At 52.3% G+C, this 22639-nt stretch overlaps 1 protein-coding gene across 2 annotated transcripts in view; it reads left to right on the forward strand.

The window, feature by feature from the left end:
* Positions 1 to 22639, forward strand: part of FRAS1 (Fraser extracellular matrix complex subunit 1) — a 1553355-nt gene that overhangs the window by 1383744 nt on the left and 146972 nt on the right. For both annotated transcript variants that reach the window (XM_085640947.1, XM_085640945.1), the window contains exon 25: positions 5943 to 6148. In XM_085640947.1, the coding sequence (XP_085497073.1) occupies positions 5943 to 6148 (206 nt within the window). The remainder of the gene's footprint in view (positions 1 to 5942; positions 6149 to 22639) is intronic.

Here is a 22639-nt window from a genome sequence, read left to right on the forward strand (position 1 = left end):
GCTTGTTGGCGGACCCCTTCGAGAGTGGGGCAGGACTGCTGCTCTTGTTGGAACTGCTCCCGGGTGGGGCCCCCTTCGTGTCGCCATTGTGTCAGCTCTGGTAGGGCGCACGGGGAAGCCATCTCTTCGGGGGAGGATTCACTAGGTCCAGGGTCGGTGTCCGCCTCCTCCTCGCTGCTGGCGGGAGGGGATGCGAGCCCCTCGGGCTGGGCGGCCCCGGAGGCCGAGGATGAGCGGGGGGCCGGGCAGTCATGGACCGGGTGATGGCGCAGGCCCAGTCAGATAGTCCCAGCATTCGGAGGTGCTCTCGTCGCTCTACTTGAGCCCAGGGGGAACTCTCCAAGTCGTTCCCCAGGAGGCAGTCGACAGGGGCGTCGTCGCGTACTGTCACCTTCAGCAGGCCCGTCACCCCTCCCCACTCGAAGGGGACCAGGGCCATCTGGCACAGGCTTTCACTGTTGTCGGCCGTCCGGACGGGGCACAGCACATTCGGTAGAATCTGTTCAGGGGTCACCAGGTGGCAGCGGACAGCGGTGACACTGGCGCCGGTGTCACGAAGGGCTTCGGCCCGTTGTCCATTGACCGTGACCTGCTGCCGGTACTTCTGGGTGTTGCTTGGGATGGGGGTGCAGGGTACCATTTCTCGGCTACCCAGGCAGACCAGGGACATGGCTGCCGGCTCCCATTCAGTGGTCCCTCGGTCGAGGGTCTCCTCTTCCTCTTCTCCTTCTCCCAGGGCGGCGGCCGCCAGCTGTCGGGGCGGGGGCCCGCCGGCCCCGTTTCTTCGGTTCAGGGGGCAGACCGGATCGCTGGCATAGTGTCCGGTTTGTTGGCAGCCGTAGCACGTTACTGGTGGCCGTGGACCGGGTCTGGCCAGGGGCGCCCCCCTTCGGGCTAGGCTCGGGGAGAGTTGTTGCTGCGGTGGCCCTCGAGGGGGGCTCCTGGGGGCCCCGGCGGGAGGGTCTCGGTTCCTGTTCGGCCCTCCCCCTCCACCGCGCTGGCGGGGGGGTCCGGTGGGGTTCCTCTGGTACTCCCCCCATTGAGTTCCGGGGGACCCGGGAGTTGACCCATCGATCGGCCTCGACAGCGAGTTTTCGTGGGTCGGTCATTTTGCTGTCGAGGAGGTGCTGTCTCAGTTCCACGAAGCAATTGTTGGAGAGATGTTCCCACACGATGAGGTCGACCAGCTGCCCGTAGGTGGTTACTTTGCTACCTTTGATCCACCCTTCTAGGGCCCGACTGAAAAAGTCCACATATTCCACCCATGTGGTACCCGGGATTTTCCTGCAGTCTCTGAACCGCTGGCGGTACATTTCCGCGGTTAGCCCGTAGCGGGTGAGCAGGGCCTCCTTCATGTGATCGTAGGAGGTCATCACCTCCTCCGGCAGCTGGAGCAGCGTGTCTCGACCCTCAATCAGGAACCGCCCCCACAGGCCCGCGCCCCAGTCTTTTCGGGGCACCCGATGAGAGGTCATGGCCACCTCGTAGGCCTTGAACCATTGTTGGATGTCGTCATTCTTGTAGTACTCCTTGACGACCTCTTTCGGGATATGTACCTTGGTCTCGGAAGGCGGTAGAGTGTCTCTAGTACTGGGGGTGTTGGTCCCTCCGTTCTTGGCCTTGATTTCGAGCTCCTTGAGACTGCGCTCGTGCTCAAGGGTCAGTTTCTTTTCCTCCAACTCCCGGTGTCGTCTCTTCTCCTCTATCTCCTCTTGAGGCCGTAGCTGCTCTAGGGCCAGTTTCTTTTCTGCCAGCTGGAGTTCGCCGTCCAGCCGCAGTCGTGCGAGCTCTAGCTCGTGGTTCCGGACCTTCTCCCGCTCTCGTATTTCTTCTTCGGAGAGGCCGGTTTCTAGGCTCTTTCTTCCTCCGGTTGCCGGAGTCAGTGCAGTTGATGTGGTCTCAGTCAGGGGCAAGGGACCTTCTTCCTGGGAGGGGCTTGCCCCGGCCTCCAGCCATGACCTCAGAGCTTTCTGCATCTCCTCTTTGGTACCTAGGCCGGTGGTTGCAATGCCTTTGTCTTTGCAGAACTGTTTTAACTCTTTGTGCGTATATTCCTCCAGCCGTTCGGGCTGGAACTCCATTGTCGCGTTGTTTTCCTGGCTGCTCATGATTACTGTTCGTTTGGATGGGTAGCTAGTGGGTACTGGCTAGTACGTACTGCGTTCGGCTCGGATCCCGTCGCTGGCCACCAAATGTTGGAAGGCGGACCCCGAGGAGTCGGCGAGACCACCAAGGGGGGGCCCTCACACTGTACGAAGTAGCTGAGCGCTGCCGAGAAGTCCCCTGAGAGATCCTTCTCCTATCACGTACTAGCACAGTAACACCACCACACAGGACTCAAGGAGGTTGTCTCACGACAAGCAATTCTTTATCAGCAATAAAAAGGTTACGAGGTCAATATTTACACGAAGGGATCGAGGGATCCACCAAAAGTCTCAGTGTCTCTTTGGAAGGGTAGGGGTAGCGGGACAGTCTTTGGCAGGAGTGCGGTACGAGGGTACCCGGGGCCCAGTTCTTATCCTCAAGCTGGAGGACCTCCGGATCTCGGAGGGGTCGAGCCGCGACGGCGTCAGCAGGGCTCCGGCGTACAGTTCGTGGAGAGCCGCGATCCAATCAGCAGGGCTCTCAAGATGGTTTCTGCTCAGCTCGAGCCGCGACGTCGTCAGCAGGGCTCCGAGGGAGGTTTCAGCGAGGTTGGGCCGCGACAGCGTCAGCAGGGCTCCGATGTTCCAGGTGGCTTCAAAGGGTTCACAAGAAGGAGCCGCGACGCAGTCAGCAGGGCTCGTGATGGTTCCGACAAGAGTTCTTCTCCGTAGGGTCAGCCGCGATTCAATCAGCAGGGCTCTCGACTCCGGGATACAACTGCCGATCTGTGGCGGGGTCGCCCCAGATATAGGTCTGGAGCCCTTTGATGTCCGGACCCAGGCGCCCGGGGGGGCGGAGAGGCCGGGTGGAGGTGGCCAGACGCCCAGCAGGAGAGGCGCCAGGCCCAAGGGAGTTGCAGGGCGATCACACCTCGAGAGGGGAGGACAGTTGGGGGTCCCATCGATACTGTCCTCCGCCGGGGGCGATGAATGGTTCCTGCGGCACCCCCTGGCCAGTTCGTGGTGCCTCGATGTCGGGGCTTCGCTGGGGTCGAGGCCGGGTTGAGCGGGGTCGCGCTGGCTGGTGCACAGAGTCACGTGGATGCCAACAAGATGGCGGAGCCACGAGGGGTATGCGACCTCGTGCAGCTCAGGATGAAGGGCCTCGGAGCAGTTCAGAAGGGTGGCCCGTGAAGGCCGGGGCGGGGAACGGGCACAATCCACGGGGTTAAGGACCACGCCACGAGGCCGGGTCCAACACCCGCTGATTCGCCCGCTTAAAGTGGGGGGTCAGAACCGGTGGGAGCCAGATGCTGGGGGCAGCAAAAGGCCGGTTCATCTAACAAAGGCAGGCCTTTGAAACTTCCCCTTTGTGGACCCAGCCTATCCTGAGGGTGGTGGCATTACACCTCACACCAGGATGGGCTTTGTTTCTGTACCCAGAGAGCGGAGGCCCTCTACCCAGGGGTCCAGAAACATGTCTGGTGGTGGCAAATGGCAGGCAGCCATTCACGAACTGTAGGAAAGTGCCTCTTTTTGCAAGGTTACTCTCACTTTTTGCTCGACACAATATGCACTTTGACTTGGCTTGCCCTGGGTCCCTGCCAATCGGGTACCCAGGGCCTGTATTCTTTCCCAAAGCTGTACCTTTGTACCCCCAATTGTCACATCTCTGGCTATAAAGAGTATATGGTCTGGGAGTTGGTCATTATGGACTCCAAAACTCCATGCCTCACATCCCAGCACAGTTCGCCCCTTTGCATCCTGGTAAATGTATTACACAGTTCATGCTTATTTCAAAATTAGCTGTAGTTTTCCACCAAAGTTGGTGCAGGCATTGCTGTATATCTCTAGACACATGTTTCTGGGTTGAGCCCTTCATCAGTACAGAGCAGCAGTATTAGATAGCAAAGAAAAATCATCTGGGTTTGCTGAAAATGCTACCAATGTCCTCTCAGGTCACAGTGCCACTCTCAGGCACTCCAGATAATTTTGAAATAAGCATGAACTGTGTACTACATTTACAATGCTGCAGAGGGGCGAACTGTGCTGGGATGTGAGGCAGTGTGCTCCCAACCCCCATTCTGTTTAAAAGGCTCCCTTGAGCCAGCAAGCTGACAAGCTTTGGAGATGCACCTGTGTGTCTGTGATTGGTACTGTGACCTGAGAGGAACGTGGCAGCATTTCAGGAACCACACTATGGCTGGTCGTTTTATAGGGGGCATCTCATAGATGCCCTATGAGTGCAGTTTACATTAAATCCCACACTGGCATTGTTTGGGTTTAATGTGCTGAGAAGTTTGCTACCAAACTTCCCAGGTTTTAGTAAAGCCAGTATGGAGCTGTGGAGTTCGTAATGACAAACTCCCTGACTAGATACTCTTTATGGCTTTACTACACTTACAATGTCTAAGATTAGACTTAGACACTGTAGGGGTACGGGGCTCATGCCACTGTAATCTTAACTTAGGACTAGTGCACCCTGTTAGAGGGGTGACTTACCTAGGCCCCAGGCAGTGGGTTGCTATGTCGACTCTTCACTTTTCCCTGCACCAAAACATGCAGCCTGCAGTGTGTGGGTGTTAAGGTACAGGGTCTTTAAGAGTGGCACAATAGGTGCTGCAGCCCTTAGAGGCCTTCCCTGATCATATTGCCCTTAGTACCCATGGTACCTTTTACAAGGGGCTTACCTTTAGCCAGAGATGTGTCAATTGTTGGTACAAAGGTACAGCTTTGCAGTAGAACACAGGTTGTGGGAACCTGATTGGCAGGGACCCAGGGCACACCAAGTCAAAGTGCATCATGTGTCAGGTAAAAAGAGGGGGGTAAACGATGCAAAAAAGGGGCACTTTTCTACAACAGTTCTCTTGTTACCTCCAATTACGCCACGCCCTCCAGGTCCATGATCTCCCGGACTCTTCACTACCAGACGCTTCACTACCAGAGTATAGTCTGCTTGAGGCGAAGGTTTTCTTTGGGCATCTGTGTAAGGGGGCCATCTGTGTGATCTATCACTCGGGGGTAATCCATGCCACTGACTGCCTTGAATGGGATATGTGGAGGTGGGAGAACCGGATGAAGATAAATGAAGGGAGGCCTGTATGGCGCCCTGAGAGCTGGTGATTTTATCTCAGTTGCATATGGTTCAATTTAACTACGTACAACCAACATACCTCACCCCGCAGCGTTTACATTGCTTACTCCCCAATGCCCCTGCCATTTGTGCGAGATGCACGCTTCCGGCAGCAGATTTTTTCCATATAGCACGGCACTGTCCAGTGTTTAGGCCCTTCTGAAAGGGAGTGGGTCGGGTGTTTTCCTATGATGTGGGATGCACCTTGGAACTCACACCCTAGAATGTGCTGTTTTGGTTGGTGGAGCTATTTGGGGGCCTGTGCTGAGAGAGTCTTCTTGGGGGGTGGCCTGTATAGTCGCTAAAAGAGATGTGGCTCGTACCTGGAAGCAGCAAACAGGTGCTGGTGTAGGGGGGGTGGACTTGTGTGCGCACCAGGAAAAGCTGGTTTTTGAGGCTCGTGGCTGTCCTCAGAAACGTGACCAAATATGGAGGGGTGGGGGGTGGGTGTAGCTATTTACTGTCAATGTGATTCTATACTGTTTTGCAATATTGATGTCTGGGCTTGAAGTATTGTTATATGCACACAGTTTTCTCTTTTGCCATGGGATAGAATGTGTCTTGCCGCAAAACCTTCGATAAAGTTGGTTATAAAAAAAAGGATCTCAGCAACTGGTAATTGTGAGCTTATTGATCTTGCACAATCAATATAATGTTATCAATTGACAGGTGTTTATTCCCTTATTTTATCTAAAATGCATCACCTTGTGACTTACTCCCCACAGGTCAAACCCTATATGGCCGTGTACTGTGGAATCCCGACCAGAATCTGAACTCTGCCTACAAGCTGCAACTGGAGAAGGTGTACCTCTGCACTGGAAAAGACGGATATGTGCCTTTCTTTGACCCCACAGGAACAATCTATAACGAGGGTCCACAGTATGGTTGTATTCAGCCCAACAAGCACCTCAAGCACAGGTTTCTGCTGCTGGTATGTTTTTTGCCAAGATACAGCATAATATTCCCAATTAAAAAAATATTTTGTGCAGCTGATGTGGCGATAACATTTGACAGTAACAAAATACTTGTTTGTTGGAACGTTTTTATTGGAAACAAGGGTGGCGACACTGCGACAACTGTCTCTCCATGTAAATGTTTAAAACTCCATGTCAGCATATTTGTTAGCAGATTGCATATGTCCGCATTACTATGTGTGTTGTCTCTTTATTGCACTTGTCTAATAACGCCTCTGCACCAGTAATAGTCTTGATTCCTTGAATGCATATTTGTATTGATTGTATTGTTCTTCAATAGAGATTTATGGCTAGGATGCCTAACTACCCATCAGATTTAGGTTATGAGTTATGGTACATAATAAAAGGGCTCTTGGATGGACCGCTGTTATCACCTCAACAGGCAGACAGTGTGCTTTTCCTGGTTGTTTCGAGATAAGAAAGATAAAACACACACACCCACCCCTAAAACAAATTAAGATGTCCTCGAAGTGGGTAGGGGATATTAAAAAGTGTAGGCTATTTTGTCCTGCAAGATGAAAAAATCACATTGGCTCTGCACTGTGTTCAAAGTGAACACCCATGGTGTACATTTCAATCCTCTACCAAATACATATTAGTAGAAGTAGAAAAGAGTCAGCCAGAGAATGATTAGATGAAGCATAGTTGCAAAAGTAGCAATTTTATTCATGCAATAATACACCAAATGGGATGGTGCACAGTGGCTCTGGTGACCAGAGTTAAAATGACAATAATGATGCGCATCTTTCTGAAATATGGGGCCTCTCTACTGCTTTGTATGTGGCAATCGTCATAGTTTTTTTTTTACAGTGTTAATGTTGCTAACCATTGTAGACAGATTGTAATAGTAGCAACGTTGGTCGTTTTCAGTAAGCATAAGATTAATTAAGGGCTCTTCTGTGTAATTAAATACGTGGAAATATTGTGACCCCCCCCCCACTTTGACATCAGTCATTATTGTTGTATTCTGCCTAGTTTATGCTTTTTGTATACTTGTAATTTGTGTTTGTGCCCAGAAACCTTTAAGAGCAGGGGCGTAACACAGGCCCCCGCATCCCCTGCGGTGCAGGGGGGCTGCGAGCTACAGGGGGCCCCCTCAGCACAGTACTAAAACCTGAGCGCTCCTTTTTAAATCCGGAGAGGGGCCCCTCCGTGTACAATGCAGGGGGGCCCTTAAAATTTCGTTACGCCACTATTTAAGAGATCCTACTCCGTTGTCCCTATATTAGATGCACTATTGTGCTCAGTGTGTACTCTCAGACTTGCTGCTTAAGTCAAATATCTGGAGGCCGGGGGGCGGAGCTTGCCGGCGCCATAGATGGCTGCCTGATCGAGTAGCTCCGCATTTCCAATAAACTATCCGGCTAGAATCCTGCATTTGTCCGGGGACATGACCCCGCAAAACTACAGCTTGCACGTCTGAGAGGCGCCGCTTTCCGATGGTGTAATCCGGCAGCGGAGTGAAAAGGTGGCCGTGGAGTGCTGCGTGTGCTCGAGCGGTGCTCGAGCGGTGAACGCATTAGGCTGCTGATCCCCGGATTGAATTTCAGCTGCAGGCCGACCGGACGCGCTTCCGAGAAGGGCGTCCCGACCGGTGCCCCCTGAACGCAAATTGCTCCATTTGAATCTGCCGCTGCACGAGTGAAGACGCCAGCGATGCGGGTCGCCCGGCCCCAGCTTGCAGTGTGCGGCGGAGAGCTGACGGAGTGCCCGTTCTGCTGGACTCTGCTGAGGATTGTGCTCTGCGGCGGGGGCCCATGGGGGATTTCGGACTGGAGGAGAGACGCGCGAGGCGAGCCTGCCCTTGAGCGCACCCCAGGCTTTGGTGATCCGGCGGTGAGAACCTGTTGGTTTTATCTTTATTGCTGTGCCCTGTAAAGTACTGCTGACAGGGGGGAGCGCCTCAACTTTAATATTTCCCTCCCCTTTGCTCACTGGGATATGACCTACACAGCGCAGCCTGGATTTATCACCACCTGCTGCTGATTGCTGATTGCGCTGGTCGTCTGGTCCTGTGGCCGCAACGGTCCCATCCCCCCTTCTGCTGCGGAAGCCACAGTTGCTCATTTGGGCCACACGCTACACTTCAGGGGTTTTTGGGTTTGGTGCCCTCTGCCCTGGTTGTCTGGGAGCTTTCATCTACAGGTGATACACCGAGTTATACGAGCCCCTCTGCGGAGTGATTAGTAGAGCCTGGGGCTGCGGAGACGCCTGCTCTTGACAGCTGTGTGCCCTTTGCGCTGTTTGGTGTGCTGGACTGCCGCCGCTGAGTGGGACATAACGAACTGTGATCACTTGCTGCCCCACCTGGCTTAGCCTAACTCTGATCCGCAGTGCTTAATTCCTAGTTGTTGTGGTGCTGCTCCTTCCGGTCCTGAAAGGTCCTACTGTGGCGTGCTGCAATGGGCAGGACTGACAAAACGCAGCAAAAGCTGTCTTTTGAACAACACAAATCCACACACCGTTCCCGGACGGCCGGGGAAGACGAACATGATGAAGAGCGAGAATGTTAGTTGAATGAAGGTGATCTTAAGTCTGTGCTGGCCTCAATGGAAAAAGGACTTCAAAACTCGTTTACGGTATTGGGTACGGCGATTGACTCCCTTTCTTACCGCATGTACCGGATGTCTGAAAGGATGGACAAGCAGGCTGAACGCCTTGACATGGCGGAACGGCGCATCACTGAGATTAAGGAAACACGGACTGTTATGGACACCGACCACAAAGGTATGGATCGAATGCTACAGGTGCTGCTGGACAAGACGGAGGACGTGGTGGCGTGGTCTCGGAGAAGTAACCTGCGAATCATTGGCCTGCCGGAATCGACCTTGACTGGCAATATGGAGCAGTTCATCGAGAAACTGCTGATCACGCTGCTCGGTTCGTACGTCTTCTCGCCCATGTTTGTGGTTGAGCAAGCACACCGCTCATTGGGCCCACGCCCAGCACCTGGAGCTCCTCCGAGGCCCATAATAGCAAAGCTACTCAACTATCGAGATAGAGACGCAGCGTTAAGAATCGCAGGGTAGAAACTGACTTTGAACTGCGAGGGATCTACACTTGCCATCTTTCCAGACTTTACCGTGAAGGTGCATGAGGCACGTCGCCAGTCTGTGGCACTTAAGAAACAGATAAGAGATCAAAACATTAATTACGCAATGCTGTATCCAGCACGCCTGCGTGTCATCGCCAGGGCAGGTCGCATATCTTCACGGACCCTAAGATGCTGCAAAAAGCCATAAAGGACTGGGCAAAGAAGCGGAGGCCTTGTCTGGAGCGGTTGGCGGCTCATTGGATGAACAGGACTGAACTTTTCGTTGGATGCTCAGATAAGATTTGTATAATGGTGGGAAGTGCCTTGCGCAATCAGTCTGTTGAAGTTAACATCCTTATTGTGGGGCAGGGTCATTTTTGTGGCACTTCACGTTGCATGATTATGTTTTTTTCCTTTAACATATGCCGATTGCTCCGGCCTGCCCCTTTAATTTTTGATAGAGGGACTCAGCGTGCTGTGCATTGTGTTACACGGATATTACATAGCCGGGGTGCGTGAGCCTTTGGTTAAAGCTTCAAATATGTTTTTTTAGAATGTGGAGGGTCGGAGATTGTTGCCCGTTTTGGACGATGAGACACAGTTGGTAACCTCCGCCTACGCGTGTTACAGACACTTGAGTTTTTTGTCATTGTTGCTTTTGGCGGGTGGGACAGTTCCCCTTTCTTTTTGGTTCACAGCATTGCAATGTATGTTTTGTTTCATGAGGAACTAGGGGTATTGTTTTGTCAGGTCCTGGTTGGGGGATCTTGATGTGGCGGGGGGGGGGGTTGTTGAGACTTAGATGCTGCAGTACACATGATATTAGACAAATTCACTTGTTGCATTACATCATGGCACCACACGTCACTGAAGTATGGCTACACTAATTGACCCTAGTACACATGTGAAGGGGTCGGTAGAGTTCTCACAGCAGACACAGAGCGGTCCGGTGGAACGTTCGAGGGCTGAATGATCATAGAAAGGTCCGTAAAGTCCTCTTGTATCTGACGAGACACAATATCGATGTGGCACTTCTACGAGAAACTAATTCCCCTATGCAGCGTTGTAGAGGCCTGTTAGGTAACATTCATGATGCTGGCTTCACTTGGATCAACCCTAGGTCTGCACTCACCATCAGCCCCTTGTTTACTGATACAGATGGTAGATACGTACTCTCTAGGTGTAGTGGGAAGGGTATGGATTTACTTGTTAATATATATGGCCCAAATTTTGATAACCCAGAATTTTTTACATCGCTTGCGGACACAGTGGGCAGCTATGGTGAGGGCCACCCACTGTGGGGGGGTGACTTCAACCTAGTTCGGAGTCCTGCATTGGACAGGTCAGGGGGGCCGGAGAGGAATGTTACTACTGCAACCAGAGAGCTTGAGGGTTTGCTGATTAGATTTGGTTTGGCCGACGTATGGCGTTTGAAGTTCCCGAACGCTGGTGCCTGTACACACTATTCTGCTTACCATAACTTGCATACACGGCCTTCCCATCATCTCTGCTTGCAATCTGATTAAAGGACCTAGGGCTTCCCCTTGAAAAGGGCCCTAGAAACTCACATCATCAGTCTTCATTGTGGCTCCACTTACCTGGTGTGGAAAGTCGCGAAAATGAACTGGCCAGTGTGCCGAGGTGGCACCTATATAGACACCAAGTTTGTCGCTTCCGTTGTGGATGACGCCAATGCAGAGCTGAACGACTCCCCCTACCGGCATGCAGGGGTACTGCTCGAAAATGTCCAGATTTAGTCTGACGCCTGGGGATAATTCTAAGGTAAGGAATGTGCTTGTTGTTTACTCCATTTGCGCCACTTCACATATGTTGTTTGCTGCTTCTCACTCTCAAGCCCAAGTTTCACTTCACCATAACATCAGTGCAGAGATTGTGAGCTTCAAGCTCTCAATGTCAGCCCACCATTCAGTATCTTATTCTCAGACAAATTGGTTCTGCAGACACGAGCATCGTTGTTGCAGAATGTTGTGATGTAGATCAGAATATCACATTACTGGTGTGTTTTTGATCTACCTCACTCTTCTGAGGAGGAGAAATTGCATCGCTTGGACCCTAAAAGAGTTGTGAGCCTTTACATTGTATACCAGAGAACACCAGGAAGACTTTCAGCTCTGTGGGGTTCACTGGTGCAGACAAAGACCACGCCAAGCAGAAAAAAAATAATCTCCATCTGGACCTTGCTCTGCATTAAGATCTGCTACTCATTGGCCAAGAAACAGTCCCGAGAAGGGCTGCATGCATGTTCATTCCACCAGAGCCAAAGTTGCTGTGTTTTGCTTTGGAATGTGAAGCTCTTGCTCTAGACATCATACAGGCAGATTTGTAGATGTCCCTCCATACGTTTTCAAAGCAAGTCTGGATAGCCAGGTTCGCCAAAAGTGCCATTTAATCCACACGGCCCTAGAGGACCTTTTGGTATGAGTCCTTTCACAGACCCATCTCCAAATAGTTGCTGCTTTGGTATCTATTGAAAAGGTGAGGAATCTGTGGTTAGATGTCTCTATCAGAAGAACAAGTTACTTACCTAAAGTAACGTGCTTTCTGGTATAGACTCGAGCTAACTGCAGATTGGTCACCTATCCTCCCGCTTCTGTGAATCGAACTCTATCTATTAAGAAGATCCAGAGTTTAGGAATCTGCACAGTGGGTTAAGCCAATTTGCTGTTGAAGCTTTGCATCTTGGGACATGGACAGCCTCAAAAGTAACTGACAGTACACAAGAGTGACACCTAGATAGGTTCCGCACATCATTTCTGGAGCGGAACGATGCAGAGTTATTGCTGAAGAGTTTGCAGTTCCTGTCTGACGCCTTGGTAATAGTCAAAAGGTGAGGAATCTTTGGTTAGAGTTTGTACCGGAAAGACTGAAGGTAAGTAACTTGTTTGTTACCATGCTTAATTTCTTGTGAATGCACCATTGGGTAACTTTCTGGAACAATAAAATAAACATTTGATTGAGACATCTATCCGCAGATTCCTTAACTAGTAAACTCTACCAATGCATCAGACTGGATCTGTAAATTTTTCAGCAGTACCTCTGCGCACCGGGGGACGGCGTCATATGGCTCCGTGATGACGTTGACTCCGGATGTGACGTAAATGGAGCCATATAAGTCCCCTCCAGTGCGCTGATGTCAGTTTCTTCTTTTTTGGGTTGTGACATGGATCTGGGGAAGCGTATCGCTGGCAATTTTTCAGACTGCTATACCGATTCTTTTAGTCGGAAACAGTGTGCCAGTAATTCTATGCCTCTGGATTTAAATCTTGTGGGTATTGTGCTCGACATATGTCCAGTATGGACCCCAATTCCATAGGTTGTATGACTTAACAACGCATTCCGTTGCAACGCATGCCTTTACAACGCATGTGTTACAACGCGAATGCCATTGCTACGCATAACCTTTACCACGAAAATGTCTTTACCACGCATACTTTTATATTGTAAAACGATGCGTGGTAATGCCATTTTCTTGGTATAGGTGTTCTCCCTACCCTTATTCCTTTCACTGCTCCTCTGTGCCCTCACGCTCTCTATTTTTATATATATTGCCCCTTCCCTGTACCCTTCTGCCCCAACCCACAAACCCTTCTTTGAAATATCCCCTGCGCTACATCACTCCCTCATTCCTTTATTACTTTTGAATTTAATCCCCCTTACCGCTCTACGTCCTCTTTTCTTCAGGCTTTTCGGTGGTGCGTCGCACGTCGCAAAGAGGAAGCGGAAGTGTCTTTACGTTTCCTCTTAACTATGCCGATTGCCTGCAGAAACAGAAACAGATGCGTATTTTGGGGGGATACCCCCCCCCAAGCCCACTTTTATCAACACGCTTTATTTTTTCTTGGGGGAGACCCCCCCAAGCCCCCTTCTTTTACGTTTAGCCTTTATCACACATTCCTTTACTACGTATCTCGTAGTAAAAAAAATGCGTGGTAAAGGCTATACGTGGTAACCACGCATGCGTTGTTATGCATGCGTGGTTAAGGTTAAGCGTTGAAACGGCAGCGTTGTAGTGGCCGTTTCCCATTCCATATTGCATGTGGTGCTTTTGCGAGCACTATGATGCCGTAGAATGCAAAGCCTGCCAACAGCTAAAACCAAAGGCGTTGTGGGAGCGACGGATGAAGGTCCTGGTGTCGCGGTTGTCAAGTACTTCCAATGCTCCCAAGCATCTGTCAACTGTGGTTCGGCAATGGAGCTGCTCGGGAGGCCAGTCTCGTGGGTATCGCTCTCCATCTAGTAAACAGCCAAAACAGTCTGAGTCCCCGTCCACATCCCACGGTAAGCGTTGTCGTAGGTGATCGAAGTTGTGGCCTTTCCCGGGCTCCTTCGTCTCATGACGTGGATTTGAGCGGCTCCGCCCGCCCTCGTGCTGAGGACACCACACAAGAGTTGCTCCTGTGTTTCCCCCCCTTTTTCTGGAGCTGAAACGACCCGGGCCCAGATGAAAGAATATAACGCTGTGCTGCATATCCTAATCTGAAAGAAACACGTTAGTTACATTCCTCACCTTAGAATATCCCCAGGCGTCAGGCTGGATCCGGAAAGATTTTTGTAGCAATACCTCTTGGGCGTCGGTAGGCGTCGTCTGCGGCTCCGCGTCCGTCGTCGGCGTCGTGCGCCGGAATGACGTCGTCGGAGTACTTAGACGCCACCCTCACGCGCTGACGTCAGTTCTTCTTTTTTCCGCGCCAGTAAGCGCCGATCTGGGAAGAGCTTACCCCTAGTCATTTTTCGACTAACTTTTTTGACTTCTTTTGGTCTATCGACTCGACTCTGGTGCCGGTAGGATGCCTGGTTTCAAGGCCTGTGACGCCTGTCATCGCCTGATGTCGGTGACGGATCACCATCGCCGGTACCTTTATTGTCTGGGGGCCGACCATGACGCGGAGTCGTGCCTCGATTGCCAGGCCTTGACGTCGAAAGCTAGGCGGGAGCGGTCCCGTAAGCTTCTCGAGCTTCGGCACTCGGCTCTGCGCCGCTCTCGGTCCCGGTCCAGGAGGAAGTCCAAGGACCGATCGCGGAGCCACAGCCATCGTCCTCGCTCGTCGGGGTCTTCGGGTAAGTCGAAGCACTCCAAGAAGTCCATGAGACGACATCGCTCTTAGGACTCCCCTCGCCGGCCGTGCGACTCGGCTGAGGGTCAGGGTGGTCCCACCCCCGCGGCTCCGTCGGAGCCGCAGGAGCCGCGTCTGTCCCCATACTCGCCGGTCCCTGGGACTGACGCGACTCCGGCGGAGGTCAGTGCCTTCCTCTTGGCCATGAGGGGCCTGGCTCCGCCGTCGACGCCTGTAGGCGTGCCTTCGGGCCCCGCAGGTTCAACTGGGAGACCTCGCGTGCCGGCGCCTCCTCCGCCGACACCGGTTCCACCTCCGGCGCCGTCTCCGGACGACGCCGTTCCCCGGTTTAGCCCCTGTCCGGACCCGACGCCGGCACGGCGCCGCACCCGACGCCGATGGATGACCGTTTCATCTACCGTCCGGCTCCGATCGTTCCTCCTGTTTATCAGGAATCGGATGACGAGGGCGACTGGGAGGGGTCTGAGGACGCTATGGCCCTCCAGGGTCAACTTTCACAGGACTGGGCAGACGAACTGGGGAATGCCAGCGGTCTGGATACCTCCCCGGACGCTGGTTTCATCTCTCCTCCGACTGTGGCCTCGGAGGAGGGTGCAGCCTTTTCAGTGGTGCTGCGCAAGGCGGCCGAAGCCCTAGGGCTGGAGTTGCCTGCTGTGGCCGTGAGGACTAACGTCCTCACAGAGGTCCTTCAACCGACAGCAAGCTCCACTGAACCTCTGCTGCAGTTTAATGAGGCCCTCATAGACGTTCTGCAGGGCACTTGGTCCAAGCCCTCGACCGTTCCTCCTGTGGACCGGAACGTTGCCCGGCGCCACCGCCCTGCTCCTGGCGACCCCAGTTTCCTCTCCCAACACCCCACCCCCGAGAGTCTGGTTATCCAGGCCTCAACTTCCCAATCCTCCTTACCGTCCACTCCTCCGGATCGGGAATCCAAGAGGTTGGAACAATTTGGCAAGAAACTGTTCTCGTCCCTGAGTTTGGGGCTGCGGTCTTTAAATACCGCTTGCCTTTTGGACTGTTATTCCCACTCTCTGTGGGATACGGTGGAGGACGTGCTGCCCTTGTGCCCGGTGGAGGCCCGGACACGACTCACACAAGCACTTGCTGACGGTCGAGATGCAGCACGGCACGCCATACGGTGTGGACTTGACACCACGGACTCGCTGGGTCGGGCGATTTACACCACGGTGGCGCTTTGGCGTCACGCCTGGCTGAGGTCCACGTCATTTTCGGGGGATGTCCAGAGTTCCCTCATGGACATGTCCTTTGATGGCACTCGCCTTTTTGGTGAGAAGGCGGACAGTGCGCTGGCTCGGTTCAAGGATTCCCGGGCCACGGCCAAGTCCTTGGGTCTTTCGGCCCCGCGGCCACAAACTTCCGCCTTTCGTCCCTTTCGTGGCCAAGGAAGGGGTGCCTCCCCACGTCCGCCCAGCCACCGACCGCAGAACCAACCTGCTCGCGGTCGCGTACGTGGATTCCGCCGGTCAGTCCACATCCACCCCGGCAGCATCCGCCTCAAAGCCCTCCTAGTCCGAGCTTTCAGGCCCATTCAATGCCAGTGGGCGGCAGAGTTCGCCATCACCTGCTCCACTGGCGCTCCATCACGTCGGACAGGTGGGTGCTGCAAATAGTCCGAAGGGGCTATTCCCTCCCCTTCGAGACGACCCCTCCAGCCATGCCGCCGCTGAACCACCGTATGTCGGGGGATCATTTGCATCTTCTACGAGAGGAAGTTTCGGCCCTCTTGGCCAAAGAGGCCGTCGAGTGCGTTTCTGGTCCAGAAGTAGGTCATGGTCGTGGTCGTTATTCCCACTACTTTCTGGTTCCCAAGAAGGGCAAAGGGGGCCTACGCCCGATCTTGGACCTCAGGAGCGTGAACTCCTTCCACCGGAAGGACCGGTTCAAGATGCTCACTTTAGCTCAGGTTCTGGCTGCCCTAGACCCTGGAGACAGGATGGTAGCGTTGGACTTGCAGGACGCTTATTTCCACATCCTCGTCCTGACGGCCCACCGGCGTTACCGGTTCACGGTGGGTCAGGAGCACTTTCAGTTCACCGTGCTCCCCTTCGGCCTCACCAGTGCCCCTCTGGTGTTCACCAAAGTGATGGCGGTGGTCGCAGCTCATCTGCGCCGATCAGGGGTTCCAGTCTTCCCCTATCTCGACGACTGGCTGTTGAAGGCGGGCTCGCCCCAGCAAGTCGTCAACCACCTCCAGACTACGGCCGACCTCCTGCACTCGCTGGGGTTCTCCATCAATGTGCCGACGTCGCACCTGAGTCCCTCCCAGAAGCCCCTTTTCATTGGGGCGATTCTCGATTCGGTGCAGTTCCGGGTCTATCCGCCGGAACAGCGGGTCCGGGACATTCAGGCCCTGATTTCCTTCTTCGGGCCTCTGTCCTGGGTTTCGGTCAGGTTGGTGCTGCGGCTTCTGGGGCTGATGGCCTCCTGCATCCTGTTGGTACCTCACGCCAGGTGGCGGATGCGGGCTCTGCAGTGGGACCTGAAGTTTCAGTGGGCCCAGCATTGTCCGACCATGTCTTGATCTCGGAGGGCACTGCGAACCAGCTGCAGTGGTGGCTCACGGACCGCAATTGGGTCAGCGGCAGATCCCTCTCCCTACCCCAACCGGAGCATGTCGTAGTGATGGATGCGTCCCTCCTGGGATGGGGGGGCCATATGGGAGAGGCGGAGATCAGAGGACTCTGGTCTCCGGCGGAGACTCGGCTCCATATCAACCTATTGGAGCTGAGGGCGATCCGACTTGCACTAAAAGCCTTCCTTCCCTCTGTCCGGGGCAGTGTCGTGCAGGTGCATGTGGTATTGCAACAAACAGGGCGGGGTGGGGTCGTGGTGGTGGGGTCGTGGACCCTTTGTCAGGAGGCTCTGCGCCTCTGGACATGGCTGGAACATCAGGGCATCACCCTGGTGGTTCAACATCTGGCAGGCTCTCTGAACGCCAGAGCAGACGAACTCAGCCGCCGGTGCATGATGGATCACGAATGGCGTCTGAACTCGGACGTGGCGCAAGGTCTCTTTCTGCAGTGGGGAGAGCCTTGGTTATATCTATTCGCCACCGAGGAGAACGCGCAGTGTCAGCAGTTCTGCGCGTTGGAATTTCCAAGGCGGCACTCGCTCGGAGACGCTTTTCGTCGCGAGTGGAGTTGCGGTCTGTTGTACGCCTTTCCGCCTATACCACTTCTGCCCAGAGTGCTGAAGAAGATCAGGCGCGACCGGGCCCAAGTTATCTTAGTGGCTCCGGATTGGGCACGAAGGTTCTGGTATCCCGAGCTACTCAGTATGTCAATCGATTCCCCGATACGCCTGCCTCTTCAGGAGGACCTTCTGTTGCAGCAGCAGGGGACGGTCCTCCACCCGAACCTGTCCAGCCTGCACCTCCATGCGTGGAGATTGAGCGGCGGCAGTTGATGCCATTTGACTTGCCTCCTGAAGTCTGTGATGTCATTCTGGCAGCCAGGCGTCCCTCCACAAAGACGGTATACGCCTGCCGGTGGAACAAATTTGTGGCATGGTGCACAGCAAAGGCTGTGGATCCCCTTTCCGCCCCTCTTTCTGAGGTTCTACTCTTTCTTCTTTCTTTGGCCCAGCAGGGCTCTGCTTTGGGCACCTTGAAAGGTTATCTTGCTGCAATCTCTGCCTTCTTACGGCTTCCTGATCACCCTTCTCTTTTCAAGTCCCCTGTTGTTTCACGTTTTTTCAAAGGCATTACTCACATGTTTCCTCCTGTCCCCTTCGTAATGCCTCAGTGGGACTTGAATCTTGTTCTGACCTTTCTGATGTGCGCTCCTTTTGAGCCTCTTCACAATTGTCCCATTCGTCTTCTGACCCTGAAAACTGCTTTCCTGGTAGCTATCACCTCGGCTAGATGGGTGAGTGAGCTCTAGGCTCTGTCATCTACGCCTCCCTTTCTTTGTTCATCCGGACAAGTTTGTCCTCCGGCCTCGTCCTTCTTTTCTACCGAAAGTGGTGACCCCCTTTCACATCGGGCAATCTGTCACATTGCCCACCTTCTTTCCGCATCCTTCAAAAGAGGAAGAGAGGCTCCACCGTCTGGACCCAAAACGGGCGCTGTCCTTTTATTTGGACCACACCAAACAGTTCCGGGTGGACGACCAACTTTTTGTTGGATACGTAGGAGCTAAGAAGGGAAAGGCGGTACACAAACGGACCATCTCACGGTGGGTCGTGTTGTGTATTAAACTTTGTTACTCCTTGGCAGAAAAGGACCCTCCTGTTGGGTTGAGGGCCCATTCCACCCGGGCCACAGCAGCTACTACTGCCCTGGGCCGGGGAGTTCCCTTGCGGGACATCTGTCAGGCGGCGAAGTGGGCTTCACTGCACACGTTTGCCAAGCACTATTGCCTGGACAACCAAGTCCGGAGAGATGGCTACTTTGGCCGTTCTGTTCTCCAGGACTTTCTGGTGTGATCTTGGTTCGCAGACCCATCACCGGGGTTGGTATTGCTGGGGTATCTATTCTAAGGTGAGGCATCTAACTAACGTGTTTCTTTCAGATGAACAAGTTACTTACCTTCGGTAACAATGTATCTGTAAGAAACATTAGTTAGTTAGATTCCTCACCGACCCACCCATCCTCCCCGTTATGCGAACTGACATCCAGGGTTAAGGTTATCCTTTTCAGGGCTCTAGATTTTTTGGCACCAGTGTCGGTCTCTTGCATGGCTCTGCGTTCCTGGCGCGGAAAGCTACGTACAAGAACTGACGTCAGCGCGCGAGGGCGGTGTCTAAGTACTCCGTCATTCCGGCGCACGACGCCAACGACTGACGCGGAGCCGCAGACGACGCCTAGCGACGCGCAAGGGGTATTGCTACAAAAATCTTTCCGGATCCAGCCTGACGCCTGGGGATATTTTAAGGTGAGGAATCGAACTAACTAATGTTTCTTACAGATACATCGTTACCGAAGGTAAGTAACTTGTTCCTTAAGGCATTTGGGGAGGGGGCAGTTTAACTGCCTATATTAATTTTGCTACACCTCAATGGGGAACCTGAACTGAGTTTGACTATCAGGAATTACATTTGCTTTTGTAATATGAGGAAACAGAAGGTCGTTAAACTCGCACAAGGAACTGCCAAATATAGTAAAGCTGCTTGCCGAATTGACAGCCAAACTTTAAGCAAGATAGACCAGCTAATCGAGAAGGTGGAGTCCACTATAAGGGCTGTCACTGCTCAAAATGAAGATGTTAACACTAAAGTGAAAAGGGGATCTCCAAAAATTCACACCACCCAATGGTCAAGACCTGTACAATTAGAGGTATCGGGGGCTCCAGCGCCACCTTCAGCCACACCAATATTATGTCAAAATTGTTTTCTACCCCTGATGGAAAAGGAGGATGGGCCCACAGTTGCATCTATTAAAGATGGGAGTGCACCTAGGAACAGTCTTTAACACACCTAACTCCCTCGACCCCTGATATGACCACCTCTCTTCCTCTAACTATGAAGCTGAAAGCTGAGGTGTGAAAGTTGAAGTTGATGTTAGGTCTTCTTATGTGTAAAATTGACCAGATTCTGACTTTAAAGGGGACAATGATGCAGCAAGGGGGGGCGTGGACGCCTAGGACTGGAAATGTAAGAGCAGCTACTGTAGCAGCACAAGCGTACAAGCCTATAAATAACTGTAGGGAGAGTCTGCTTAGGCCAGCTTTTTTGACCCAAGTTACATCTAGTGAACCTCAGACACGCAGATATGTGCTTAAACTCTAATACCGAGCAGCAGAAGTAGAAACACTGTCCTTGCACCCACTGGAAAAAGAAATGGGGCTATCCAAGGGGAAGAACTTGTCTAAACAGCTATCCCAAGACCTGTTTCAGACTGGCAATGGTCAATGCACCTGGACTCTTTTCATATCTAAAAAGGTCCAAAATTTAGAGATCTCCACACTGGTCATGCCAGTCTGCTGATTGTCTCTACGTCCGAGTGCACGGGCAGCTTAGAAAGCATCTGACATTAGCACGCATTCGTATCCCTTTTATTTGGCTCCGCTCGACTTATCCAGAGTGGAACGTCATTGGCACAGAGCCATACAACTCCACCTATCTGTGTACAGGAGTGCTGTTTTTAAAGTTTTGTGATCCAGTCTGACACTTTGGGAATATTCACAAGGTGAGAAATCTGTGATTAGGTAACATATCCACCAGAAAGATTTACCAGAAACTGGTAGGAGGAACTGGCAGATGCCAGTGGTCTGGATACCTCCACATACACTGGCTGAGTGTCTACTCCTAGTGTGGCTATGGAGGAAGGGGTTCCTTTTGTCATGATGGTGAGGAGGGCAGCTGAGGTCCTGGACCTTTATGCTGCTCTCTCTTGCAGTCAAGAAGAACGTCTTGACAGAGGTGCTTCAGCCTAGAGTCGTCCCACAGAACCTCTTCTCCCTTTCAACAAAGCCCTCATGGATGTCCTTATCGGAGCATGGGCCAAGCCTTGCACAGGGGCTCCTGTGCACAGAACTGCCCGCCACTACCGCCCCACTCCTGGCGCCCAGCTTTCCTCACCCAGCCTCCCACTCTGGAAAGCCTAGTTGTCCAGGCCTCCAACTCTAATGTCAACCCATGCACGTTCCCTTCCTCACCACCTGATAAGGAATCTAAGAGGCTGGTTTCTTTTGGCAAGAGGATGTTCTCTTCCATCAGCCTTGCACTGCAATCAGTTAACACTGCATACCTCTTGGGCTGATACTGTTATGTTCCATATAGGCACCCCAAGATCGGTTCAGGTAGTTAATCCACCTTTCACCTACATTCTCCTGATATTACACTATATACCGGTTCTTAGTTCTGACCTTTTACCAAGTTTCGGTAATGTCCAAAGATGACCTGAGGTTTTCTTCAAAAAGCTTAAGCCTCATTCATTATGCATGAGGATTCTTGGAATCACAGCAGGACAACAGGCCTACCATCTCCGCCATAATGACTATGTATAAGGGTCATTCCTTCCGTCATCCTAGGGCAACATGACACAGCAATGTATATCCCCAGGGGGTACCACTTTGGGTATATATACACCATATCTTTCGGAGGTAGTCGGAGGAGAAAAGGCCTTCCATGCCGACACATTGACGCAGACACTCCAGCTCTCAGTGGTCTGACATCTCTTACGGGGTGTCCATCTCGAGAACACGACGGTGTCCCACAGTCTCTCACTTCAGGTAATGGGGTTGACTTTATCCTAGAGGGATTCTTGGCATTTGCACCTACATGCATGCTAGGTACATTTACGTACATCTAGTTAGGGTTGCATCGTAGGAGTACGCATTCTACTGTCATGTATTTTATATACTTGCCAGTATTCATTGTTTTAGCTCGATGGTAGAAATCTACCATCGTTTTACTCTGTTAGTGATTATAATCATTTATATCTGTTACTGTCTAATGGGTGTTTCAGCACATCTATTTTACACTAGAATGTCGCTGATTCACTAAATGCTTATAGGAAAACGTCCCCACCGTTTATTCTGTGTATCTCTCTGAGACGGAGGGAGGGTGAGTGACTGAGCGAAAAGTAATATACTGATTCCACGATCCCTGATGGGACAGGTTGTCATGTTCGATAGTTGCCGTTAACTATTCTCTCCTTGGTAAGAAGGGTTTCTAGTGGCACTGTGAGCTAGCTGGTATACAGGCTAACATACCCTGTAGGGGTGTCTAGTCAGTCTGACACCAATCCTATAGTGTATGTTGTCTAAACGCGCAGATCCTATATAGGTTTATAGGAACTACACGAGAATACCCCCACACAGTTGGGGTTTTATTTGTGCAAGTGATGCCCATGGTCTCAGAGGAGACCCAAGCCATCCTAACCCAGGCTTTTGCCAATCAAAAGGACGCAGCTGATTTCAATGTATGCTGCATACTGAATACATACGAGACTCATGGCAGAGTGATTGTGTCATCAGTGGCACTCAGACGCCAGAGAAAAACCCTCCTTTTTCCTAGAACAACTTGACCAGTCTAGGAGCAGACCCAGAGACCTATTCAGCATCATCAAACAGCAAACCACCACTTTCCCTCAACACCCAACTGAACCAACAATTCGATGAAGCGCTGTAAAGAATTTGCAACATTTAATCTTAAAAAAAAATAACCCCGAACTCTCTTGAACCCCCCACCCTGCACCCAGGATGCCCCCTGCAAGAAGGGTCCAACTGAAGCCCTACCTACAAATGATGACGGTATTTCACTCTCTACAACACAGTCCACCAACCAAAGCCCCCTGCAAATGAAAAACAATGCAACCTCGTCAGAATTCAACCATATCCCAGAAGATGAATCCT

The sequence above is a fragment of the Triturus cristatus genome, chromosome 2_2, assembly GCF_964204655.1.
Source record: "Triturus cristatus chromosome 2_2, aTriCri1.1, whole genome shotgun sequence".
NCBI classification, from domain to species: domain Eukaryota; kingdom Metazoa; phylum Chordata; class Amphibia; order Caudata; family Salamandridae; genus Triturus; species Triturus cristatus.